We start from the raw sequence: 27,597 nt of genomic DNA, 5'->3' as shown, positions 1-27,597 counted from the left end.
CATCACAAACTTGTTAGATGAATGGCTGGCTGTATTTCTTCCAAAATATGGATTCTCGGTCTTGCAGAATGTCATCTAGTATTAGGAAGTTGGGGGCCGGGCACTATCTTGGAGGCTGACTAAGTAAACAGCTGTAACCACTAACCTACTCTTCTCATTTTACATCTGAAATCAGTTTTTAAGCCTAAACTGATAGACTCATTGCTGACTGACATTGAGTTGTGTGATTAGCTTTCTCCGAGAGAATTCCCCTATTCTGCATTGAAGTATTTCTGTAATTAATATAATGAACACATAGTCCCCCATTTTCTAGTGTCTCTTGAGATTTTTTTATTTGTTATTCAAGTGATAGAGATTAAAAACATCCATTCTTCATTTTTATTTTCTCTCCCTCTCAAATCCTACCACTCTTTGAAAAAACAAAATGGCACGTAAGTACCCAGGTAAGTAGTGAACCAGGAGAGGCCCTTGCAATTTGTAAGTTGATAATTGTCACAGTTCCTAGCTGGCGATGCTCAAAGGGCTTTTCCCTCCTGACTCCATTGGGCATTTGAGAGTCTTCAGACTCAGGATCCCCAGGTGCCCAAGGCTGTGGATTGCCCAAAGGGGCTTTGATTCTTATATTTGAGCACCTTCTTCAGCTTTGGCTTTTCCAGGCCCTTCAATCCTCCCCTTTGGCAAATGGAAAAGACTGGAATCTCATCTGAAGACTACTCTTGACTGCCCAGCCCCGGGCTCCTAGTCACCAGGGAAGATTTCAGGTCCTCCTGTTACAGGAATAGACCTGCCCTGGGCTGGCCCAGGGGGGCTTTTGTGGCTGAAGGGATTTGGTATTTAAGAACTGGGAAATAGAGATAGCAGCCTCCCTCTAAGGGAGAACCTAGAACAACAACCTTGGAAGACACTCTGCCCATTTTTAGTGGAAGAGAGTTTCAAAGTCAAAGTTAAGAGAATTTGTCTCTGGCACCTTTAAGTCAGATAACCTGGGAGAGTGACATTCACCAAGAGGACTAAGGCCCAGTTTCTTGCGTTCACGTCCTCACAGTCTTGCAGCCATCAGAAGTTGAGAAAAACTTTTCCAAAGGAAAAAAGAGGAAAGAGCCTTCTGTTATAGAAAACAAGCTCACAGTGACCTGTGGACTGTGTTTTCCCTCTCAGTTGTCTTGCTACATCTAACTGGTTAAGAATGGGGGGAGGGGATCAGCCCCATGGCCTAGTAGTTAAGTTTGGTGCACTCTGCTTTGGTGACCTGGGTCCAGATCCTGGACGTGGACCTACACCACTTGTCAGTGGCCATGCTGTGGTGGCAACCCACACACAAAATAGAGGAAGACAAGCACAGATGTTAGCTCAGGGCGAATCTTCCTCAGCAACAAAAAAAAAAAAAAAAAGGGAAAAGAAACTAAAAAAGAATGGGGGGGAAATCACATATTTGGCCCTAAAATCTTACTGAATATTTTTATTAGCATTTTTTAAATAATTGATATATGTAGATGTCAGAACATACCATGGAAGCAAATGGAAGAACACTTAGCATTTTTATTTGTTTATTTATTTTGGGAGGAAGATCAGCCCTGAGCTAACATCCATGCTAATCCTCCTCTTTTTGCTGAGGAAGACCAGCTCTGAGCTAACATCTATTGCCAATCCTCCTCGTTTTTTTTCTCTTTGTCTCCCCAAAGCCCCAGTAGATATTTGTATGTCATAGTTGCACATCCTTCTAGTTGCTGTATGTGGGACACGGCCTCAGCATGGCCGGAGAAGCGGTGCGCTGGTGCCAGCCCGGGCACCCAGGATCCGAACCCGGGCTGCCAGCAGTGGAGCGCGAGCACTTAACTGCTAAGCCACGGAGCCCGGCCCACACTTAGCATTTTTAAACAGTTTGTAAAAATCAAGAATGGAATTACAATCCCTTTGAAGTATTTTCTTTTTTTTTTAATAATTTTATTTGTTTTTTCCCCCCAAAGCCCCAGTAGATAGTTGTATGTCATAGGTGCACATCCTTCTAGTTGCTGTATGTGGGACGCAGCCTCAGCATAGCCGGAGAAGCAGTGCGTAAGTACGGGCCCGGGATCCGAACCCGAGCCGCCAGCAGCGGAGCGCGCGCACTTAACCGCTAAGCCACGGGGCTGGCCCTGAAGTATTTTCTTGATAGCAACTGCTTTCAACAAAAATACTATGCTAGAAACAAATCCAAAACAAATTTCACAAATCTACAAGTAGAATTTACATAATGCTAAACCACACAATTTATTCTACTTTTTAATATATGAGGTTACAAAAATCCTGAGATAAGATGAAAAAGAATGACAGTGAAGGACTATTTTATTTTGAGATCCTATGCAAAAGTAAAACCATAATCTTCTCCCTAAACATACTCTACCCTAGTTGTAATTAGGGCTAAATATCTCACCTCAAAATACTACAATTTATTTTATTAAAGTTACTCTAAGCCAATAAAGCAATAAATTGAAAATTCTTTGCAGCAATAAGTGGAAACATCATGTACTTTATATTTCCTGAATATATAACCTCTTAAAATAATGTAGAAAACTCCTGTTTTCTATGACAGTCCCATACTTTATGAAGGGATTATCAATGAGAGGAGTTTATCCATATTTTATATTATACTTTTTTTTTTTGATTTTTTTCCCCCAAAGCCCCAGTAGATAGTTGTATGTCATAGCTGCACATCCTTCTAGTTGCTGTGTGTGGGATGCGGCCTCAGCATGGCTGGACAAGCGGTGTGTCAGTGCGCGCCTGGGATCTGAACCCGGGCCGCCAGCAGTGGAGTGCGTGCACTTAACCGCTAAGCCACGGGGCTGGCCCCATATATTTTATATTATTCTTAACACTAGTTTTTTCTCAAAATAATTTTGTTTATTCTATTTTGACATATGTCTATTAACAAAGTGCTGTAATATGATATTCTAATTAAATGTTTCTATTGAAAGAATTCAATGTATAAATTTGTTCTCCTGAACTTTGGATAGGGTCCATAAAATAACAACAGCTCAGTATAATTACTGCCCTTAAGGGGTTATAACGCATTCTGAAAGTACTTAAAACTACCAAGAATGAAAAACTGCAACCTGTCATGTCAAAATTAAACTCACCAATAATAGATGGTCTAGGATGGTGTTTGTGATTTTGTCTCTATCATATTGTGAATGGCAATTCCTTGCGACCCCAACCTGCCCTGCACTGTCCGGGTACAAACAGAGCTGTGGTTTTATGGCCCCAACGCTGAGCCTACTGCAGGCCCAGTAGAGGTCCCAAGCATCTGTCTACTTTGCTGGCTTTGTTCATTGCAACTGCCAACTTCCCCCAGTCCTAGGACACCCTGAGGGCCAATTAAGAGCTTCGTCAATATCATGGATCCCACTTTACTTTAAGCCTAGTTATTTTTCCAGGGTTCAGGTGTCCCTTTTTATACATCTTTTTATGCTAATGAGTGAACAGATGATATTTATCATCAGATATAGACTCCGGTAGGGAAAAGGAGTATGAGCAGAGAAACTAACTCATGAGGTCTCTAAATTCCATAATCAGGCTCGTAGCTGCAGAAAGAGTTCCATATTTCCAACAGTAAAATGACAACTGTGTGCTATCGGTGTCGATTATTCCCAGGAAGAGCACTATTCTGCCTGCAATCTGCATTCTAATGGTTTCTCCTAATGAACGGCTTTGTGATTTTGCCAAGTCACCTAGCTACTCAGTTGTACCCACTGCCATGTTGCAGGGACTTGGAGGGAAAATCAAATAAAGCCGTGGTTCTCAAACTTTAGTATAGGTTGCTGGGCCCCACCCCCAGAATTTCTGATTCAGTAGGTATCCTATAGGGCTGGAGAATTTGCCTTTCTCACAAGTTCCCAGCTATTGCTGATGCTGCTAGTCCAGGAACCACACTTTTGAGAACCCCTAAAAGCAAGCATATATATCAACAATAAAATTTGCATAATTGTCTCCCTTTTGCCTTGACTGACAGGTTAAGAGAAAGGAAATAGATTTATTAAGTATCATCCAGAATGCAAGTTGTTTCATTTTATTTAATTCTTACAACACCCTACAACATAATTATGACATTAATCTATGGATGAGGATGTTAAACCTCAGAAGTTAAACAACTTGCCCAACATTACACAATGAGAACACGGCCAAATACAGGCTTGTCCAACTCCCACATCTATTCTATGTGTTATATTCCAATGTTCAGCCAGTGTAATTACATTAGCCTAGAGTTTTAATTTCATTCCACTTTCTATGTGGTGGTTTGTCTTCTACTTTGACTGTCTTTGTCTATTTTTTTAAATTATTGTTATAAGCTCATCCAAATTATCTTTAGAAATAGGTAAGATACACATTTTAAATTAACATAGAGCTTTAAGGTAATTACTAAAGAAAGATGTTATGAACTATTTTCCAAACCAAAAATTGAGATATGTAACTCTATCAATATGATCAAACCTTTTTGGAGACATGTCAGGTTAAATGAAATTGCCCAAAGTTTTCCAGTTATTGTGGGCATGCGTGCATTTTGGAGTGACTGTTAAAAAAGAGAGGAAAAAAATGACTTTCCTGTGCTACTATTCTGTTTCCAAGAATAAAGCAGTTAACTTGAATTGTTCAACTAGTGAAAAAATTAGCATCACCCCAGTTCCTGATGTCTTTTTTTACTGTTTGATTCTAAAATAATGTTCAAACCCATAAACAGAAAGAAATATACTTTGAACTAGCAGTCAAAGAAAAGCTGCCTAATTACAGGATGAGCCCCAATCTTTTCAAAAGACCGTTGTTCTGGCTTAATTAACATGAACTAAAACAGTCCTAAAACAACAGGGCACATTCCCATTAGGATAAATTACTCAGACCTAGTCAAGGCAGCAAGGAATTCCCTGGAGGAGAATCTGTCACTGCTCCTCCTCCCACCTGCACTACATCTCTTTCTCAAAGGACTCCCTACAGCTGAGAGCCTCCCTCCGGAAGGCGCATCTGTTCCATATTGAATCTGCTCCATTTGGAGAAGCATGGACCATGGATAAAGGGTGAAGAAAAATCCTCCACAGTCGATAGAACCATGGCTAGGAATGTGACAGAGTAGCTTAGTAGCTATGGTTACCTACGAAGCACTTTTATTCTGGTCTCAAATTTTCCAGGTGAATATTTAAAAGTTTGTCGTCGCTTGCCTTCATATAGGGAAGGATGTGATGGTTAATAAACGCTATTTATTTATTTTTTTTCCCCCAAAGCCCCAGTAGATAGTTGTACATCATAGCTGCACATCCTTCTAGTTGCTGTATGTGAGACGCGGCCTCAGCATGGCAGGAGAAGCAGTGCGTCGGTGCGCGCCTGAGATCCTAACCCGGGCCGCCAGCAGCGGAGCGCGCACACTTAACCGCTAAGCCATGGGGCCGGCCCAATAAACGCTATTTCCTGGGCAGGATTCTTAAGTTGAGCAAACTGGTTCATTAAGAGGCTGGGCTTTCGAGTTGGGCAGACCTCACTTAGCCCGTTAGAGGCAAACGACGCCACACCACTTCCTTCCTCTCACTGATTTCCTCATCCGTAACGTGGAGAACTCAGTGGTACCCTCTCTAGGGTTAATGGTCAAAAAATGTTGATCATTCTCCACGTGCTTGCATCAGCCTTGTGATAACTTATATGGCACATTTTTCTTTGCACTCTATGTACTAGCGCAGACCAGCTAATTAAAAAGACCTGAGAAATTCCACTTGTCTATTGGGAATGAAATCAGGTTTAAAACTAGAGCAATATAAATACATTTATTTATTTTTTAGCCTATTGTAACTTTTCAGCCTTTCTTCATTTGGTAAGAATTTTTCTTCCCCAATTGGTGAAGGTCACTGGTGGAGTGAATAAGTAACTTGTGTCCTTCAGGTAATTCTGTGTGGTGCTAACCAAATTATTAACAGGCATTTGTCATGTGATGAGGGAGGGGTGGGAACGAAGGGTTTGAAATGAATCAAATCAAGATGGGAGATTAATTCATGCCTGAACACTTAGCTACAATACTAATGAAGCTCTGGCTTGAATGAATTTTTAAAGAATTTATTCTATGAAGAAATATAACAGGTGATGGTCACAGACATATTACAATTGGGGGGTCCAAGGCAAACAGAGAAAAGGCCTCCTTTTCATCATGAAATTAAAGACTCTACTCCCAATCCCTGAAATGAAATATAGTCTCTCTCATGGCTGATGTTGAGTTTCCAGACCCTTAAGCACTACTAATATAGCCAGCTTTCATTATTTCCAGGTAAATTCACCAAAATTCCATTTTTGTTAGAAATTGTGAAAAACAATTCTGTGAAAGCTGTTAAAATCACAGTCAATAAATCCAGTTAATGCAGCTAATCGGTCAGTTCCATTTTTCTTGTCTCATCTCAGTATAACTATCATTCATTCATACGACACACCCGTAAACAAGAACTATAAAGACAGAATCCAAGTCCTTAGTTCTCTGAGGGTTAGTAGTCTTCATGAAACTTCATGTGGGAGTAGAAGGCTTCTTGATCCGGGAAGGTTTTTCCACAGACGCTACAGGAACAGCCCTCATCGTCCTTGTGTGAACGACGGACATGGCTGTCGTGGGCAGCATGGGACGCAAAAGATTTACCACAGAACTTGCATTTGAAGGGCTTCTCCCCGGAGTGCTGCCTGATGTGTGTGCGGAGTATGCTGGAGGCAGTAAACTTCTGCAGAGAACAGAAAGCAGAAGAAAAAGTAAACTTCCATCAGCTCCACAACCAATTAAACGCGGGGGTTAATTTCAGTGTTGATCCTTAGTTCTCAGTTGATGAACCTGGGGTTTTAATGCTACAGAGCACTCGTGGTCAACAGTAGGACATGACTGACTTGTCATTCTGGCTGGTTTTGAGTAGCACTGGCTATTAGAACAGTGGTCCTTCAGTAGCTAAAATCACCTGGGGGTCCAGTTAAAAATGCAGACTGCCAACCGTACCCCAGAGAGTACACCCAATAAGCCTGACATGAGATTCGGGAACCTGCATTTAAACAAGCAACTCCAATGCAGGTGGACCTAGGACCACACTCAAGATAAACTGCTGTACAGAAGGTGTAGCTAATATTGGCCAGTCTTTGCATAAATCAGTAATTTAAACATTTTGAGATAATTATGGCCTCACATGCAGTCATAAGAAATAAGAGATTCTGGGGCCGGCCCGTGGCGTAACAATTAAGTGCGTGGACTCTGCTGCTGGCGGCCCAGGTTCGGATTCCGGATGCATACCGATGCACTGCTTGTCAGGCCGTGCTGTGGCGGCGTCCCATATAAAAAGTAGAGGAAGACGGGCACAGATGTTAGCCCAGGGCCAGTCTTCCTCAGCAAAAAGAGGAGGATTGGCATGGATGTTAGCTCAGGGCTGATCTTCCTCACACACACAAAAAAAGAAGGGCCGGCCAGGGTTACGTGCTTGTGCTCCGCTACTGGCAGCCCAGATTTGGATCCCGGGTGCACTGAGGCACCGCTTCTCCCGCCATGCTGAGGCCGCGTCCCACACACAGCAACTAGAAGGATGTGCAGCTATGACATACAACTATCTACTGGGGCTTTGGGGGAAAAAAACGAGGAGGATTGGCAATAGATGTTAGCTCAGAGCTGGTCTTCCTCAGCAAAAAGAGGAGGATTAGCACAGATGTTAGCTCAGGGCTGATCTTCCTCACAAAAAAAAAAAAAAGAGGAAAAAAAAAAAAAAAGAAGAGATTCTGTGTGCTCTTTACCCAGTTTCCCCCAATGGTTACATCTTACAAAACTACAGTATAATATCACAACCGGGATATCAATGTTGATATAGTTAAGATACAGAACATTTTCATCATAAAGATCCCTCATGTTGCCCGTTTATAGCCACACCCATCTCTCCCACTCCCACTTCTTTCTTAAGCTGTGGCAACCACTCATCTCTTCTCCATTTCTATAATTTTATCATTTCAGGAATGTTATATACATGGAATCACACAGCATGGAACCTTCTGGGATTGGCTTTTCTCACTCATCTCTGCAGATTCACCCAGGTGGTTGTATGTACAATAGTTCATCTCCTTTTTTATTGCTGAGTAATATTCCATGGTGTGGACATACCACAGTCTGTTTAATCACTTACCCATTGAAGGATGTCTGGGTTGTTTCCAGTTTGGGGCTATTATAAAGCTGCTATAAACATTTGTGTACAGGTTTTTGTGTGAACATATTAAGCCTTCATTTCTCTGGGATTAGTGCCCAGGAGAGCAACTGCTGGGTTGTTTGGTAGTTACAAGTTTAGTTTTTAAAGAAATTGCCAAACTTTTCCAGAGTGGCTGTAATATTTCAGATTTCCAAGTACTTGCTGTTTTTACATATCTTTTCTTGGCCACTTCTTTTCTTTCCCTTATTTATAACTTTTCCCCTCATTCATTTCAATACTATGCTCTGACCTTTGTCACTTTCAGGTGGTATATTAGAAATGTAATGATTCACTTTTTGCGTCCATTGACAGTGACATAAAACACCAGGTTAAACTGGTGACCTCAGATTTGGGGGGCTGCGAGAGACACACTCGACAATGGAGTGTCTGGGCATACGCGGAGTTGGGTCACTGCTCAGTAAGGTCAACAAGCTGTACTTGCCTAGAACACCCCGACATGGCCCATCTTCATCAGCCTAAGTAAGGGGAATCTAATGTGTGAGCCAGAATGCCAAATAACTAACTTATGTCCTAAGAGGATTTAGTTCCCAGGTTAGCTACAAGTCCAAGGTGAGGATCAGAATTGGAACTCTAGAAACAGGATGGGTTGTAGGGTATTTTGACCTTGTTCTGGAAATCCTGCAGGAGAGCATTTATCCCTCAAGATAGGTGCCTTTTGCACACAAATCCATGGCCACCTTCCTTTGGTTTGTGCTGGCTCCACAGTGTAGTTATACCTCAGCCCCATTTTTCTCTGATTATTTCCATTCCTTTGACACACAATTTCATTGGCAGATTAGTTTCTCTAAGTCTGGTAGACTCAATGTTTTATTCCTCTTTGGAAGGTTTAGAATTCACTCTAAGACAGCCTATATTCCTTCAAAGGCTTTACTATAAAAAAATGTAAATAACTCGATGACAGAAAGAGTCTATTCCAGTGCTATTCAATAAGACTTTCTGTGACGATGGAAATGTTCTGTGTCTGTGCTGTCCAATTTGGTGGTCACTAGCCACGTGGGGCTTTGAGCACTTGAAATGAGGCTAGTGCAATCGAGTTACTGAATTTGCAATTTTATTTCATTAATTTAAATAGCCTCATATGATTAATGGGTAACTATGCATTAGATGGCACAGATGTATATCATCAAAATAGGATATAAGGTGTTTTGGTATATTATTTCTAAAGCATGGTCAAACTATTGTTTCTATTCTAACAACCGTTAACTACATATTTGTCTCTTCATTTTCATAACTCAATATTCTGTATAATGCAGATCAGGTGCCACTGCAGTAATGTTGCTCTAGAAAGTAAGACCAGCTATGTAATCATGTCTGCAATGATCAGGTCCCTGTAAATTTGGCGGTGTATTTCATTATACATGCCCTAAACGCCGATTTGGCAATAGGAGGTAGTATCTGACCATCTTAAGCAAATTTGAGCATACTTGGGATGGAAATGGGGAGGGGGCTGATAATGGACTAATTTACCAAGAACTCATCATAAGCCAGGCTTTGTGCTTCAAGTTCTTATCCATGGACACCCACACGGGACTCAAGCGGATCTCCTTAGAAGGAGGGCCCATTTACCTTCGTGCAGTATACACACTGGTAGGGTCTGTCTCCGGAGTGGACTCTCATGTGCTTGTTTAGGCTGGAAGACTGAGAGAAACATTTCCCACATGTAGAACACTAAGGTGAACAAGAAAAATACAGTTGAAATCACATCTTTCCCTCACAAGTTCATTTCACCGTTATGTTTACCTAGGGGTGAGAGGAGAGCTATCGCATTGATTCTGTGTATCTGTAGGTAGAGGACCAAGGAGACCCAGGCTGAGGGTTTACCTGAGATAGCAGACACCCTGGGACTACGCTGAAGAATCCGGCAGCGTGGGCTCTGGTCCAGAGCCTGCTCAATGCTGTGACCTCAGGTAATTCAACTAATGCCTTTGGGTGTCAGTTGCTTCGGAGATGAATGCGGGAAGTGAACAGGATCGTGGTGTATAATGGAAGCCTGAATTAGTCCTGCTCTATCAACAAGTTGCTGTGTGAGCAGAGCAAATCAGTTAAACTTGGAATCTTGATTTTCCGATTTTCCTCATGGGCAAAATAGCTGCTGAGTCTTCCTCACAGGAGTTAATTGCAAGCACCATGCAATTAATTCAAGTATTAACGGAGTACCTACTATGCACTCAAGTCTCTGCTTAAAGACATGGAGCTAAAAATCTAGTGGGCGTGTGATGACTATATAGACCAAAATGGCAATACAGGTGGGAGTTGATCTGAGACATGTTGTACCTACAAACAAGGGTAACATTTGTGGGGTCCAGCAGGAGCATGTGGTACAGCTGTTTGCTGCGAACAGTTCATGATGTTTCTCTGTGCTCTTGACCCTGCTGACTCCTGTCAGATCTTCTCAGGAATTCTGAACCAGGTGAAGAAACTACTGTGCTTCCATGGCCTGCTCCCCAGCTGTGCTTACATGTACAGATGGGAGAGCTGGTATTTTTAGTAGAATTTTGGGTGGATTTTTAAAGTCTTCTCTAATTTTTCTGTACTGCGTAAAGTTTTTTTTTTTTTTTGAGGAAGATTGGCCCTGAGCTAACATCTGTTGCCAATCTTCCTCCTTTTTTTTTTCTCTCCAAAGCCCCAGTAGATAGTTGTATGTCATAGTTGTACATCGTAGTTGCTCTATGTGAGTGAGACGATGCCTCAGCATGGCTTGATGAGCAGTGGCGTAGGTTGGCACCCAGGATCCGAATCTGCGAACCCCGGCCCACTGAAGCGGGGTGCACGAATTTAACTGCTAGGCCCCCGGGCTGGCCCTCTGCTTGAAGTTTTAATAATGAGCATGTATTATCATTACTAAAGCAGAAAAGTCAGATGTTTAAGTTAATATTACAAAAAGAACAGATCAATTATAAAATGGAAGCAACTAGAAAATGAAACTGTTCTTGGAAATTTTTAAAAACAAACAAGAATAAAAAAGTACTGACTAGTGGGCCGGCCTGGTGGTGCAAGTGCATGCACTCTGCTTCGGCAGCCCAAGGGTTGGCAGGCTCCGATCCCGGGCGTGCACCAACACACCGCTTGTCAAGTCATGCTGTGGTGGCATCCCATGTAAAGTGGAGGAAAATGGGCACGGATGTTAGCCCAGGGCTGGTCTTGCTCAAAAAAAAAAAAAAAAAAGTACTGACTAGAAATGCTGTATAACTGAATGCACCCTGCTGATTGCTAAAGACTGAATATACGATTTGGAAAATAAGGTTGGGAAACTCTGAGGATGCTATGCAAAAAATTAGAAGTTAAGCACCAGGAGGTAGATTCAGCCTAACATCTGCCCAAAAGGAGTTCCAGGAGAGAACAAAGATCTGGAAGACAGATTATAGCAAAAGAAAGAACAAGAAAATTCGTTTGAGCTTAAGACTTGTGCCTTCAGAGGGAAAGAGTACTTTGTAATCCACTGATTACAAAGCAGGAGAAGAAAAAAAAAGACATCCAATTTAACACATTCTGTTAAAATTTCAGAACTCCACAGATAAAGAACAACTTCCACAAAGAAAAAAACTGGTTATTTACAAAGAAACAAGAACCAGATTGGCATAAAATGATAGAAGAAAATGGAATGATGCCTTGAAAGTTCTGAGGGAAAATTATTTCTACCTAAAATTCTATATCCAGCCAAACTATCAAAGATGTGAGTAAAATATCCTCAGACAAAGAAGGACTCAGCAAAATTTTCACTATGTACCCTTAAAAACAATTACTGGAAGATATGCCCCAGTGGTGCCAGCCTGGTGGCCTAGTGGTTAAGTTTGGCCCACTCCACTTCAATGGCCCAGAGTTCACAGGTTTGGATCCTGGGCACAGACCTACAACACTCATCAAGCCATGCTGTGGAGGCATCCCACATACAAAATAGAGGAAAGATTGGCACAGATGTTAGCTCAGGGCCAATCTTCCTCAAGCAAAAAGAGGAAGATTGGCAACAGATGTTAGCTCACGGTCAATCTTCCTCAAGTAAAAAAAAAAAAAAAAGGAAAAGGTGATGAAAAATATCCAAATATGACAGTTTACAGGCCTAGAGAGCAACTGGTTCAAATCAGAACAAGCTGCATGAAGAAAGCTTTTGACAAGAATGTAAACATCATAGGGGCTGGCCCTGTGGCTGAGGGGTTGGGTGCTCATGCTCCGCTGCTGGTGGCCCGGGTTCAGATCCCGGGCATGCACCGCTTCTCTGGCCATGCTGAGGCCACGTCCCACAAACAGCAACTAGAAGGATGTGCAGCTATGACATAAAACTATCTACTGGGGCTTTGGGGAAAAAAATAAAATAAAATAAAATAAAAAAGAATGTAAATGTCATCATACAAGTTATATAATTAAGAAACTAAATTTATCTCTTGCAACTAGAAATCCTAGCAAAAACAAAAGCTTATAAGGAAGTCAAAGATGAAATACAAATAAAGTTCAAGTCTAGCATAATTTTGAGCAATTGATGGAGTAGAGGAAACGATGTTTTCTGAAAAGACAAAGCCCTCTCTCCCTTGGTCAGGTATTTCAGAAGGTCGGAGAAGACCGACATTCTAAATTCACGCATGAAATCTTGGTACTCGTTGCTGTGGGCTACAGGGATTTCCTCTGATATCTGAAAATGAGGTACATTTAGGTTTTAAATGCTGGCAGAAGGGTGATAATACAGGGTTTTTCAGGGCCGGCCCTGTGGCTTGGTGGTTAAGTGCGCGCGCTGCAATGCTGGTGGCCCGGGTTCGGATCCCGGGTGCGCATCGAGGCACCACTTCTCCGTCCATCCTGAGGCTGAGTCCCACATACAGCAACTAGAAGGATGTGCAGCTATGACATACAACTATCTACTGGGGCTTTGGGGGGAAAAAAAAAAAAATCTTTAAAAATACAGGGTTTTTCAGGGCCGGCTCTGTGGCTTAGCGGTTAAGTGCGCGCGCTCTGATGCTGGCGGCCCGGGTTCGGATCCCGGGCACGCCCCAAGGCACCACTTCTCCGACCAACCCGAGGCCGAGTCCCACGTACAGCAACTAGAAGGATGTGAACCTATGACATACAACTATCTACTGGGGCTTTGGGGGGAAAAAAATGAATAAATAAAATCTTTAAAAAAAAAAAAAAAAAAAAATACAGGGTTTTTCATTGTTGGTTGCACATCCAGCATCTTCTGATATTTCAATCAATCAATAATTTTTTTCTCTTTCAGAAACTGATTGTTCTTGTTAAAAATCATTTATCTGAAGTTCTGCATGTTTGTTTCACTCGCACTTCTTTTTCTTCTGTTGAAATTAAATTAAGTGTTTTCTTTCTTTCTTTTTTTTTTTTGTGAGGAAGACCAGTCCTGAGCTAACATCTGCCAACCTTCCTCTTTTGGCTGAGGAAGACTGGCCCTGAGCTAACATCCGTGCTGATCTTCCTCCACTTTATGTGGGACGCCGCCACAGCATGGCCTGACAAGTGGTGCGTGGATGCATGCCGGGATCCGAACCCCCAGCCGCCAGCAGCGGAGCATGCATACTTAACCACTATGCTACCGGGCCGGCCCCTAAGTGTTTTCTTTTAGGCCTCTGCAGAAATTAAATATACCGTATCATCTTAGAGTTAAGTAATCAAACTAAAGTATATGAAATAAAGAAAACTAAGAGAGGGCCAGTCTGGTGGCATAGTGGTTAAGTTCGCACTCTCCACTTTGGGGGCCCAGGGTTCGCAGGTTCGGATCCTGGGCGCGCACCGACGCACTGCTTGTCAAGCCATGCTGTGGCGGCGTCCCATGTAAAGTAGAGGAAGATGAGGATGGAAGTTAGCCCCGGGCCAATCTTCCTCAGCAAAAAGAGGAGGATTGGCATCAGATGTTAACTCAGGGCTAATCTTCCTCACACACAAAAAAAATAAAATAAAAATACATAAATAAAATAAAATTTATTCAGTTGAATTTACAAAAAAAAAAAAAAAAAGAAGAAGAACCCTCAATCTTCTGAACATAATGAGGATAAAGTGCCATGGGAGAGTCAGGTTGAGACGTTCAGAGAGCAGCTGGACACGCCTCTTGAGTTCAGGCCAGAATTCTTGGCTAGAGCTCTGAACCCGATGTTAAACGGTATTTGCAGTCATGATAAAGTGACAGACCACTCAGAGAGAGAGCCTAAGGAGAAGAGAACTCAAGAACCCTTGGGAACATGGAGTATGACAGGACTCACCCTCTTCTACTGCCAGATAGAAAGGATTCTTCCTCCACTCTACCACAAAGACAACTCCTCTTTCGAAGCCCAAGTCATCACACTGCACTAATACCAGCTTCCATCACCCCTTCCGTATCGCTCCCGTCATCTGTTGACCTCCTGCTCCTCAGTTCCCCAGTGTCAAAGACGGCAGTATCGAAGTACAGTTTCTCTCCTCAAACCCCAACTCAAGACCACCATTGTGCTCAGTGTTTAGGCGAATGACCCATCTGACATCCTAGCAAAAATTTCTTGAGTAAATTCTGATAACCTTATCCTGCATTCTACTTTAGTCAAAAACAAAACAGGGGCTGGCCCGGTGGCAAAGGCGGTTAAGTTTGCGCACTCTACTGCGGCAGCCTAGGGTTCGCAGGTTCGGATCCCTGGTGCGCATCCACGCAGCACTTGTCAAGCCATGCTGTGGTGGCATCCCATATGAAGTGGAGGAAGATGGGCATGGATGTTAGCCCAGGGCCAGTTTTCCTCAGCAAAAAGAGGAGGATTGGCATCGGATGTTAGCTCAGGGCTAATCTTCCTCACAAAAACAAACAAACAAAACAAAACAAACAAAAATTAATCTTGTAGTTTCTACTTTCTTTTTTTTTTAACAGTTTTATTTATTTATTTTTTTGTGTGTGTGAGGAAGATCAGCCCTGAGTTAACATCCATGCTAATCCTCCTCTTTTTGCTGAGGAAGACTGGCTCTGAGCTAACATCTGTTGCCAATCCTCCTCCTTTTTTTTCTCCCCAAAGCCCCAGTAGATAGTTGTATGTCATAGTTGCACATCCTTCTAGTTGCTGTATGTGTGACGCGGCCTCAGCATGGCCGGAGAAGCGGTGAGTCGGTGCGCGCCTGGGATCCAAACCAGTAGCAGAGTGTGCACACTTAACGGCTAAGCCACGGGGCTGGCCCTCTACTTTCTTAACAAACACCCCTTGATCTAGCTGCAGCAAATACAACAAATATCCTAAATGCTGTACCCCATCAATTGTAAGATCCCCCATTACTGTATATGCTAACTAAAAAAGAAAACTACGGCATGTCATCACACATTGAACACACTCCAATTTCAGAAATATAAAAAAGTGAAAGAACTCCAAATCCTAGAATTGATAAAATATGGCTTGTAAAATATTACAAAAACATGTATATATATATACTTTAGAAGGACATAAATTGACAAACCACAGGACAAACACAAACTGCCAATAAAATATATTTTAAAATTTAAAATTCATAAATAATAAATAATAAAGATGCAAATTCAAGCAAGACACCATTTTTCATCCATCAAAATCACAACATACAAAAGATAATATTGGGGCCGGCCCTATGGTGTAGTGGTTAAGTTCTCACGCTCTGCTTTGGCGGCCCAGGGTTCGCAGGTTCGGATCCTGGGAGTGGACCTATGCACCGCTCATCAAACCATGCCGTGTCGGCGTCCCATACACAAAATAGGGGAAGATGGGCAAGGATATTAGGTCAGGGCTAGTCTTCCTCAGCAAAAAGAGGAAGATTGGCAATGGATGTTAGCTCAGGGCCGATCTTCCTCACCAAAAAAAAAAAAAAAAACATAATATTATTGCAGGAAATGTGGTGCTACTTACTACACTGCAAGCCCAGCAGGTTGGACTATAAATTGACGCATTCTCTAGAAAGCACTTTGGCAACTTGAATTAAGAGCCTTAAAATTGTACACATCCTGGGCCGGCCCCATGGCTTAGCGGTTAAGTGCGTGCGCTCCACTGCTGGCAGCCCGGGTTCGGATCCTGGGCGCACACGGACGCACCACTTCTCTGGCCATGCTGAGGCCGCGTCCCACATACAGCAACTAGAAGGATGTGCAACTGTGACATACAACTACATACTGAGGCTTTGTGGAAAAAAAGGAGGAGGATTGGCAATAGATGTTAGCTCAGAGCCGGTCTTCCTCAGCAAAAAGAGGAGAATTAGCACGGATGTTAGCTCAGGGCTGATCTTCCTCACACACAAAAAAAATTGTACACATCCTTTGACCAGTGTTTCTACTTCTAGGAATCTAACCCAAAGAAACAATCAGAAATGGATAACAGAGATAATGATTTCTATATAATATTGTTCACTGCAGCAATGGGGGGGGGGATGCACAAAACAGGATTGGTTAAATAAATTATGGCACATCCAACCAATGTACTGATACAGCCATTATTATGTTTACAAATTACTCACGATGTAACATTAAGTCAGAAACGTAGTCTCATGATATTCAGCATGATTCCAAGTATATTAAAAATACACACACAAACACACACACACAGAGAAAATTACAGCTAAAATGTCTTAACTTTGGGCCACAGCATATCAAGTGGCTTTTATTTTGTTTTCTCTCCAAATTGTATTTGCCAAGCAATCATTATTATCTCATGTTAAAAAATAAAAATTGGAAATAAAAATTTTAAATGTTTACCAAGTAAAAATATAAAAATCATTCTTGGCTTCATTCTCAATCATACTCCCAGAATGACAGGAGTTTAATGTTTCTTTCCAACTGTTTTTCCATTTATAGTCATGCATATCCATATCATACATAGCATACGCAATAAAACATTTCAAATGGCATCATTCTATACCGTTCTGCAACTTAATAAGCCATAATTAACATAATCAATTCTGTGTTGATGAACATGCAGTCTCTAACTCTTCACTATCAGAATACCAGACAGGGTAACTTTTACTTTTTGCCAGTCTATGGGTGAGAAATAATTTCACTGTCTTAATATTTAAAATGTTCTTTTTTTTTTTAATAATTTTATTTATTTATGTTTCCCCCAAAGCCCCAGTAGATAGTTGTATGTCATAGTTGCACATCCTTCTAGTTGCTGTATGTGGGACGCGGCCTCAGCATGGCCGGAGAAGCGGTGTGTCGGTGCGCACCCGGGATCCGAACCCGGGCCGCCAGCAGCGGAGCGCGTGCACTTAACCACTAAGCCACGGGGCCGGCCCTAAAATGTTCTTAGAATTAGGAAAATAATATATGATAATTGTAAAGGTACTCAAACTTTACAGGAGTATGTAATGTACTGATTAAATGTGATTTTTCCAGAAGCTTAGCTATGAACAGGAGAGGAGAAAGAAGGGCAATTTTATGATGATTACTCTCAGTTTTCAAATGAGGAAAATGGGCTCAGGAGTCCCTCAAGGTTGTAGCCTCGGCAGCGAGTCCTGACAGGGTGGGGAGTCAGACCCGTGTCCATCTGTGCCCGTCCAGTTCTCTTTGTAATTAAGCCCCATGGTCATGTGCATTGTTTTGCACCAAGCCTGGCAGAGCAACCAGATATCCAGAACGGCAAAAAATGGCTTCCTAATGCCATCACTGCTTTTCTTCCTTACCAAATCCTTGGCATGTCGTAGACGCCTTCCATTCTTTGGACCATGCCTACGCTTCATCCTGTAACTATGAGTATGCCTGCACAGATTATGAAACAAGGGGCAGTTACCTAAAACCACACGCTAGGCTCTTTCCTGCCTGGAATGACACAACCCTTTCCCTTCCCCAACCAACCCTGCCTCTGATATAAATCAGATACCCCATTGTCCCTCTAGACTTGGCTCAAGGCCACCTCTTCTATGAGGCCTTCCATAGCCCAAGTGTCAGGCAGAAGTGGTCACTCGTTCCTTGGAATTCCTCTCTACCCTGTACATCCATTCTATCACACGTATGTCACTGCGTTAGTCCATGTCTGCCCTTCCACAGCGATGTCACCTCCTGCAGAGACCCTGCCTTATCCGGCATTGTGTCCCAGCAACTTGCACCCTCAGTGTGCGTTCAGGGGGTTGGGGAAGGAGCCTGAAGGCAGAGTGTGAGTGTTGGGCGGGATCCTTCGCCGCCCTGACTCTTACCTTATGAGGCCGGTGCTTCTCGTGAACGTGAAGGATATGGATCCGGAGGCGGTCCCGCTTCTCAAAGGATCGTTTGCAGAGAGAGCAGGGAAATTTCCTGTCACCCTTGTCCACACAGGGGGTGTACTTGAGATGCTTATCTCTGTAATATTTGTAGGTAAATACTTTTCCACATCTTTCACATCTGTAACCTTCTGCAGACTCTGTCAAACACAGGGATAGGTGCCAGGGGCTTTAGCAGCTTCCTTCCCTCATTCCTACTTCCTCCAAGACAATTTTTTAAAACTTTTTATTACAGAAAATTTTAAACATACACCAAAGTCAAAATAACAAACTCTCATGTGCCCAACACCAAGCTTTAACAATGACCAATACATAGCCAATTTGTACATAGCATTTATGTGCCTTCCCTCCACAATGGATTAATTTAATACTCATTTATCATTCGGTTCAGAAATACCCTAGGCTGTAATTTTTAAAATATCATAATTTTTTTAAAGCATAACCATAATGCCATTGTCATACCTAAACAATTAACTCTTATGCCTTAATAGAAATACATATACATGTGAGTACTTATATACATATATGTATGTTTGTTTAATTATTTCAAGGTCAGTTTGTTCAATTTAGGATTCAAAGTTTATGCGGTGTCCATGGTTGCTACGTCTCTTCAGTTCCTTAATTTGTAGGTTCTCCTTCCCTTTTGTTCCCTGCAATGTATTTGTTGAGGAGGCCCTGCCTCCAGCCCCATTTAAGAGCAGTTCAGTCCTGTAGTTCTTGAACACTCCAGATTGGCATGCATTACAAGGTTAATATACCAAAATATACCTATCTCATTGTCCCTTTCAGATCAGCCTGAGCTACAAGTTCAAAGCCATTCACCCAGGACAACGACGGGAACCCACAGCTTATCTCCCAGGCTTCACAAGCGCTGTTCCACTGACCACAGTTACGAAGTCTTAGGTGCCCTTTTAGCTTATAGTTCACTTCTCTGAACTTTTGGGGAGGATTCGAGAGCTAGACTCTTCATGTGTAGAGTAAAGATGACAACATCTTGCCTTCCCTAATACATAGGGTTATCACGACGATTAATTTAATTCTAACACTTATTGAGTTCTTACCACCGTGAGTGATGCTATCACTGGGTGATAGACAAGACCTGGAGAGGTAAATGTCTTTATCAACAGAGGAGGGTGGGGGAGGAGAGAGGTTAGAGAGGGTGCAGCCGACTCTAGCAAAGGAGGTCCCAGGTCCAGGGGTGTCTATGTATTGGGGGGAGGGGAGAGGACAGGGGCCACCTACAAAAGCACCCCTGCCGAGGCCACTCTGGACTCCAGAGGATCAAGTGGCTTTGACTGTGAATGCATCACTGAGACCTCATTGTCTGGCCCCAGGGAAGGCGAGGAGAGCCAGGAGTGAGTCTATGCAAGTCTGGAGATGGAAATCTTTTTGGCATCAGGACAGCAGGGAAGCTATCCATCAGGAGGTCTGTTAGTTGACAACTATGTCCCAGGCACGTTTAACAGGTGGCTAAGGAAATAAACTATCCATTAAGTAAATAACCAGGAAGACAACCGCCAACTCCAGGACGAGGCATCGCCTAGCCAAGTCTATCACTTTCATTGAGGTGCTAATCCTCTCCGAATCCCCCTGCCGGGATGAGTTTTGCTCAGAGCTAGAATTTTCATTGGTCAGAAATACCTGGCCTTCCTGCTTCCTGGTGAGGGTCTACAAGACAGGGCCAGCGGTCTTTACAAATCAAAGCACTAAAGCCCACCAAAATTCAGAATAAAGGTTCAATAGTGAGTTTGCATAAGAACAACTACTTAGGCAAAAAGGACACACCACCTTTACTAATGAGGCTTCAGCTGCCCACATTTTCTGCTCCGGTCTTTGGAAATTCTCTTAACCTATTTTTATCCTGTTTCCTTTCCTTCTTCCTCCCCCTCATCTCAATCAACTACTCTTTTTAGCCAAGGGGTTTCTCAGAAACCAGTGATGGTTTCTGCCCCACCACAAACACACAGTTCAGGCAGTTTGGAAACTATTAAGAGTTGTCTTCACATTCCACACCTCCATCCCCCAAAACACACACTCCACAGGTTTGCATACTCAAATAACCCGCCCACATAGGGTCCAGACCCTTCCCTCCCACTCAAGACCTTAGAGGGGGAGACTCCCAGCAATCCCCCAAAAGCCTTTGAGAAAAAGAGTTCTTTTGAGAGGACAGAATTTTTCTTTTCTTTTTATGCTACCCAAAAACATTCATAACAGAAAACAAATGAATTCATCCATAATTGTTCCCAACTAATTAAGTTGTTTACAGGTTCCCTTCCACACATTGTCCAAAATACATATTATTTTCACAGTGCTGTAAGCATTGGATATAATTTGGTTCAGAACTGGAGCCCAGGTAACTGCATGCTGGATTTTTCCCTACTTACCAACATAAGCTCTCATCCCTGCTGCTGCTTATACAATTGTGATCTGATATCTGCATATTATCCCTTGTTAATGTATCATCATTTACTTAACAATTATTCTACTACTGAGCATTTAGGTTGTTTGTATGATTTCTCACTACAATATGGATGGTGCTGCAGTAAAAATCCTCGTGGACAAAGCTTTTCCTTTTGGACTATTTCCTGAAGATAAATTTCCAGAAGAGTATTACCGAGACATCAAAGGTTATGAACATTTTAATAGCTCAATACATAGTGTTAAATAATTTTTCAAAAGGATAATGATTAAATTTTGCGAGTTATCAAGCATGTATTTTTCACTTTTATTTCAAAAGTGATGGGCACATTTTTAGAAGCGACCAAAAGGACTCACTAGGATACTGCTCATTATTTACCTCCTAATCCCTGGGGGACACATCCCTGCCTCTGGCTTCACTATTCCTGGAGCCCTGAGCCTGGATTGCCTTCTCTCTCCCTGCCTATCACATCCCTTATTTCATCTCATCCCTAAAGCATCTTTTCCCAATTTAGTCGCAGTGTCTTCCTCCTGCATTCAATGCACACTGGGATCCAGGAGCAGGAGATATCAAGGTGTTTAGGGTCATTCCTGCCCTGAAGGGTCTCGTTCTGGCTGGGAGACGCATGCAGGCAATCGCTGCAGTGTGCAATGAATGCAATTCACATTTTCTTTAACCTGTTATTTATTACATTTATTATAACCTTATAAGATGGTCTTCCGATTCCACATACCACAGTAATTTGCATTTCTTATCCCACTTACTAGATCAGTAGTTCCCAAACTGTTGTGTATATAAAAATCATTTGGAGAGCTTATTTAAAGTGCAAATTCCAGAGGCTCACTCCGAGAGAGTGGGTCGGTGGTCCTCTAGCTCTTTGCTACTCAAATGTGGTTCAGGGAGCAGCAGCATCAGCAACCCCTGGAAGCTTGAGAGAAATGCAGAATCTCAGGTCCCAACCCTGAATGAGAATCTGCATCTTCCCAAGATGCCCGGGTATTCACATCCACATTAACATTTAAGAGCCAGAGTTTAGCTCAATGCTTCTCCAAGTTGACTGAGACCCACAGTAAGAAATACAGTTTACATTTGAGACCCAGCATACACGCACATATCCATTTGAAACAAAACCTCACCAAACAAGGCTTACTCTTACTTAAGTAAGAATCACATCAATCTTTTCCATTCTATTTTATTCTTATTCTCTTTTTTTCCTTTAATGCTAGTCTCCACCACTAAATTGATTTCCCACTGCAGCCCACCATTTGAAAAACACTGCTCGAGAGCTTTGACTTCATCAGCTGTGGTAACCTGAGCAGAGATGAATCGGAAACTGGCTCATCTAAGGCAAAGGTTGCATCCCTTTATTTCACTTTTGTTTTATTCTCTGGGAGGGGGTAAAGGGGCAAAATAAAAGGTTTCTTGGTGAACAGAAATAGCATCAACAACTTTGGAAAGATGAGGGCACTTTCCTGCAGCTGGGTAATGCCCTCTTGGTTAGGGACACCCTCAGTTTAGTCCCCTGCACTAGCCTTTGGGAGGGAGGAGCTCCATGAGCAAGCAGAGAAGCTGTGGGAAGGTGTTCCGGTGTTTATGTTGGAAAAGAGCCCCGTCTTTCCACTTGGAGGGCTTCCCTGAGCGAGGAGCGCACTCACCTTCCGAGGGCCCAGATGCCTGCTTCCCCTTCTCTGTGACCTGAAGGCTCACAGGAATGTCCAGAAACTTCTCATAGCAATCTCCGTACCACACAAGGAGCTCTTGGTTCTGGTAGATCTCCTTGCAGCTCTCATAGAAGATCTGCCCTTGGCATTGCACTGCAACGAGGTTCTGCTCCTTGGGGAACCGGGCGCAGTTGACATAGGACATCCAGTTCCCTGCGCCTCCTTTCCCGTCTATAAAGTGGCTCAAATGACCATCTTCAAAGATCTAAATGAAATAAGACATGAAGTTTGAAAAACGCACATTTTTTTGGCCTAACCTATACAAAAAATTTACTTATTAAAATTTATAATCCAAATCTCACACTTGAGTCCACTGAATATTTTTTATTATTATTATTAATATTAAATTATTATTAAGGCTAAATAAATTTATTAGCTTAAGAATATCTCTATAGGTGATGTGATATTTTTAAAAGATTCTTACTTCTATCACTTTCTTGATTTCCAAATTTCTGTAGTGAGCATATGTTAATTTCATAAGCAGAGATAAGGGAAACAAGAGGTCACATTTAATCCCACCATTTAAAGACCACCAATTAGTTTTGTATTTTATCCCACTCTAGTTTTTATGCATATTAATGGAGCCATGATTTAATTCTTTCTCTGCTGTCGGCAATTTCACTGTATCCAATGTTTTATTATTCTAAACAACCCCATGATTAACATCTTCCACATAGTCTGAATTTCAGATCCCTTTCCTAAACTATATTCCCAGAAGTAGAAATTCAGGGTCAAGAGGGGGTTATCTGACATATTCTGACAAACTTCGGTCTTACCAGCATGTTCCATACACAGTCAAGAGTATCGGTTTTTATAAATCCTTAGCTAATTTCATAGGCAAACGATATCAAAATTTTAAAATTTGTATTTATGCCCTTTGGCATTCTCAGCATCACTCTATATTTAAAGCATTCGATTTTGTCTATAAACATAACACAATGTATTAATTCTTTAAATGTATATTCCATGGCTAATCTTCACAGACTAAAATGACTTAAGGCACCACAAAATCCATAGAATTCATGCAGAGGCACTGTCCTCAGGGAGTGACCTCTGCCTTTCTTTCTCTTTATATTGCAAAGCAGGCAGTACAGACAGCAGATCACTGCCCCAGTGCCCGTCTCCCAGGTCAGGACTCTCCCAGAGCAGCAGCCGCCAAGATTTTTCCCCACCAGCCTCCCTCCCCGCTTTTAGCCAACCCACCAGAGACATATTTACCTCCCACATCAGAGAATTGTCTCCATAGGTCTTGACTTCACTGGCGTTGACCACTTTACCTTGAAAGGGCCCAAATCTGACTCCTTTGGCGATGAGGCTACTGCAGAACACACCAAAATGTGAGACTTCACCAAACATGGTCTGCCTGAGGCAGAGACCTAGGAGAAACCAGAAGCAGGAAAGCCAGTGAGGAAACGGAGGCATCCATTTGAGGAAAGAAATCCAAGCCAGGCGCCCTGCCTACCTTCTGGTAGCTGAAGGGAGTCTTTATCCAGAGTTTGAGGAAGAGTATCAGACCCTAGAAAAAGGGTTAAAATTTTATTTTTCATTAAAATGTATTATGAAATGTGTTCATAAGGCACTTCCCTCCCTACCCCCCAGAGGTAACCCACTATCCTGTGTTTGTTGTTTACCTATGTTTTATATCTTTCCTGGTCCTTTACATATACAATTTCTCATTTGGGTCTCAGAACAACCCTTGCAAGGTGATGTAATTGACCCCATTTTGCAAATTTAAGGAGAATCAGAGACAATACTGATTTTGACTAAGGTCAAGGTGGATAGCTGAGCTAGGTCTTCCAGTGTGAATTGCATGAGGCTCTCATTGAGATACCTTGCAGATCCTGGTAGAATCTGATCCCAGCTGACAAGTCCACTGCAGGAACCATTTCTCTCCTCGCCCTCAGCTCGCACTAAAACAACCTCAGCAGTCATGTAGTTAAGCAAGAAGGGGCTCAGAAGTGAGCCTGCCTGCCCAGGCTCCATCCTTTGATGGAAGTAGCTACACCCCGCTTCCGGACTTTACAGCCTCAGATCCACCTCGAACGAAGCGTCCCTTCCCTACTCCTGCCCCCTCCCACCTCTATCCCATCCAACCCAACTCCCGGATGATGTAGACCTCCTTTACCAGAGCTGTCTGTGGGTACCAGGAGCCCCGAAATCGCATGGTGCAAGCGCGCTGAGTGCTCCAGGCTGGGAATGACCCCATACAGAACTAAGTACAGGTCCTCCTGGGTAAAGTGGTAAGGCCGAGACTTCTCCTCTTGGTTCAGGAGTTTGGGGCCATTCTCAGACCGCTTGCTGGGCGAGCAAGCTAATACCTGGGAGGTCTTCAGCCCCTCAGGTAACACGGAAGCATCCACAGGGGGCGGCGGAATTAAAACTTCAGGTCCACAACACTGGCTACTGTCCCTGCGGCCACCGATGCGGCCCAAGTCTTCACTGGCGGCGCCTGTGTACTCGCGGCTGCTGTTCAGAAAGTGCGGCACCTCCATGGGGAGGTGGGGCATTGGGTACCACGGTGTCAGCTTGCTGTACCAAGGCAGATCGTAGAGCGGCTCCCTCTGTAGGGCCAGGCCGGGGCTCAGCAAGGGAGGCGCCGTCCGGAAGGCGATGGAGGTCATAGCCTGGGCCGCAGACACGGTGGCCTCCAGCTGCCGGAAAGGCTGGAAATCCTCCTCCGTAGCGGCGAGGGTGTTCCCGTAGTGGCCATAGGGCGGGCAAGGCGTGTAGTAGGCGGCCAGGTGCTGGGGGCTGCTCTGGAGCCTCTCGGGCAGGTAGCACACCTTGTCCTGGGGGCCGGCCTCGCCTGGCGGCCGCAGAGCCATCCCGGGCCACAGCGCGCGGCGGGTCTGCGGAAAAGCAAGCGCGGCCGAGTGAGGGGCGCGGGGCGCTGTGGCCCTGCTCCTGCCTGCCGAGCCCCCACCGTCCGCGCCAGCCCCCGGTCGAAGGGACCTGGATAAAGTTCCCCCTTCGAACCCGCACGCCTTACCCCACAAACAGAACCAAACAAAAAACAGCAAAAAAAACAAACACTAAACAACCAAAAACGAAAATCTGCAGGGAACCTGCCCGACTCCAAGTTCCTGGTGAGGGTCGCCCTTGCCTTCCCTCTCCAAACACACCGGGACCAAACACGGCTGGTTTCCACCCCCCACTCTCTACATGCGGCCCCCAACCCGGCTCCTGCAAAATCGGTTTCGGGTTCCCTCTCCCGCCCTCTTCTCGGTCCAACAAAACTCCTTCCCAGGGTCGGTCGGAGGGGCCAAGCCCTCCCTCTCCCGGGGCTGCGGCCGGGAGCCGAGCGCAAGCCCGTCCTGAGCTTTGGGGCAGGCGGCAGTTCCAGGCGCTTCTGGGTCCCCAGAGGAAGGGAAGGGCCGAGAGCCCCGGGTCGGATGGCGCAGAAGAAAACGCGCTCCCCGAGCCCGGGGCAGGTCCAGGAGGCCGCCCCGCTGCGAGCCCGGGTCTGACCCCGCGGACCCAGGCGGTCCCGGCTGCCGGGAGGAGCGGGGCGCCGCCTTCGGCTCCCCTCCGAGCTCCGCAGGCAGCGCCTCGGTTTCTCACGTGGGCCGAGTCCCGCCACATCCCCCAAGCCCCCCGGGAAACTCCAGTCACCCCACCCGGGGACGTAGGGGGTGCGGAGTCGCCTCTCGGGAGCAGGCGAGGACGACCCCCAGGCCGGGTGGGCCGCCGGCCCGCGCGCCCCTGCACCGCCGCCACCCCAAAAGGACGGCGTTTCAATGGACACAAGTTCACCAAGGCTGAGGAGTGGAGCCCCTTCAGGGCCGGCGGGTCTTGAGGGCAAGATCAATGAGTCCAATAAGGAAACCAAGCAGGGTCGTGACTCAGAAATTAAAGAACACGGGGGTCGGGACTAGAGGTCAGCCACGACGAAGGCATCTGCCCGTCTCCTCCGGAGCCACCAAGGGCGCACCGCTCCTGGCCTCCCCACACCCCAAGGATCTGCAACTTGGGGTTGCAAGCCACTTAAGGAGTAAAAGCCCCAAGAGGGCAAAACGACCACCCAAAACGAACTGCGCCAGCGACTGCTGCCTGCGCTTCCCAACTGCCCGGCAGACGACGGCCCCGGGCCACCGCGGCGCGCCCGGCCGGCACCCACCTTCCGGAGCGCCGCCGCCGAGCGGGCGCGCCAGGACCCGGGGCCGCGCAGGGGGCTCGGGACCGGCAGGCTTCGGGCGGGCCCCGAGGCCCAAGGAGGGTTTAAGAGGGCGGCGGGCGGGCGGGGCCCGGGGGCATGGAGAGGGCGAGGGTGGGGAAGAGACGCGGCCCACGCAGGTCCCCAGGCCCGGCCCTCCCCGCCCACCGCAGCCATTGGCCCGCGCTCGACTCGCCCCCCAGTCCCCAGGGGGTCGCGCACTCAACTCACCAGTTCTCCAAACCCCCTCCCGGCCCCGGTGGAGCTCTCGCCGCCGGCTTTCTGGGGCGGGCACTATTGCGGCTCTAGGCTTGCCGGGGGGCGGGGGGGGGGCGAAAAGCTTGGGCCAGTGTTACCCAGGGACCCCAAGCCAAGACAAGCCCCTCTGCGCGCACACCGACCCTGAACCGGCGCCCCTAAGGCCGGGACTCGCGTCCCTGCCTGTCGGCTTCGAGTTCCCAAGAGCCGAGCGTGGCCGAAGGCGGCGTCAAACCCCAAGGACCAGGTGGACGTTTGTCCCTGATACCTCGTGGGGAGCCGGGCACCGCCCCTCGGTGGGAAGCGGCGCCTCGCGGGTCCCGGGCGGGGGGCACCTAGACGCGGTGGGCTCGGCGCCCGCGACGCTTCCGAGGTTTCGGATGGTTGTTTAGCCCTCTCGGGGGCTTCTCCTTCTTAAGTAGCTTTCAGTGTCCGAGGACCAGCCCCCTGCGCCGCCACCGCAGTCCCTCCCCCCGGGGGAGGCTCGCGACCTCGGTCGCGCGGGGCTCTGAAAAGCAAGGTCCAGACCCATACCGTGCGCTCAATGACCGCATTTTTATTCTCCTGGCCGGCGATTGAGGGAAAGAAAGGAGCACTTAGGCCCATTCACATTCACACAGGGAAGCGTCGAGGGCGGGGGAAACCCTAGTGAGGCCGGGT

General features: G+C 45.1%; 1 protein-coding gene across 5 annotated transcripts; it reads right to left on the bottom strand.

Annotated features, from left to right (window-relative positions):
* Positions 1-6,053: 6,053 nt before the first annotated feature.
* Positions 6,054-27,374, bottom strand: PRDM14 (PR/SET domain 14). 5 transcript variants are annotated; one of them, XM_087420458.1, is made up of 8 exons: positions 26,911-27,374; positions 24,652-25,375; positions 23,989-24,042; positions 23,745-23,902; positions 22,461-22,731; positions 18,324-18,526; positions 9,792-9,893; positions 6,054-6,716 (listed from the first exon to the last, which is right to left on the bottom strand). In XM_087420458.1, the coding sequence occupies exons 2-8, from the start codon at positions 25,349-25,351 to the stop codon at positions 6,489-6,491; spliced, it is 1,716 nt and encodes a 571-aa protein (XP_087276584.1). In that variant the 5' UTR covers positions 25,352-25,375; positions 26,911-27,374; the 3' UTR covers positions 6,054-6,488. The 5 variants fall into 5 exon arrangements, with proteins under 5 accessions (XP_087276584.1, XP_087276585.1, XP_087276582.1 ...); XM_087420459.1 differs by having other exon boundaries at positions 27,206-27,374; XM_087420456.1 differs by lacking the exon at positions 26,911-27,374 and adding an exon at positions 26,644-26,794.
* Between the last annotated feature and the right edge of the window lie 223 nt (positions 27,375-27,597).

Source organism: Ceratotherium simum, chromosome 31 (assembly GCF_057802395.1).
Source record: "Ceratotherium simum simum isolate JZ-2026a chromosome 31, ASM5780239v1, whole genome shotgun sequence".
NCBI classification, from domain to species: Eukaryota; Metazoa; Chordata; class Mammalia; order Perissodactyla; family Rhinocerotidae; genus Ceratotherium; species Ceratotherium simum.
The sequence above is the reverse complement of the archived record's forward strand: the minus strand, read 5'-3'. Positions and strand labels throughout refer to the sequence as shown.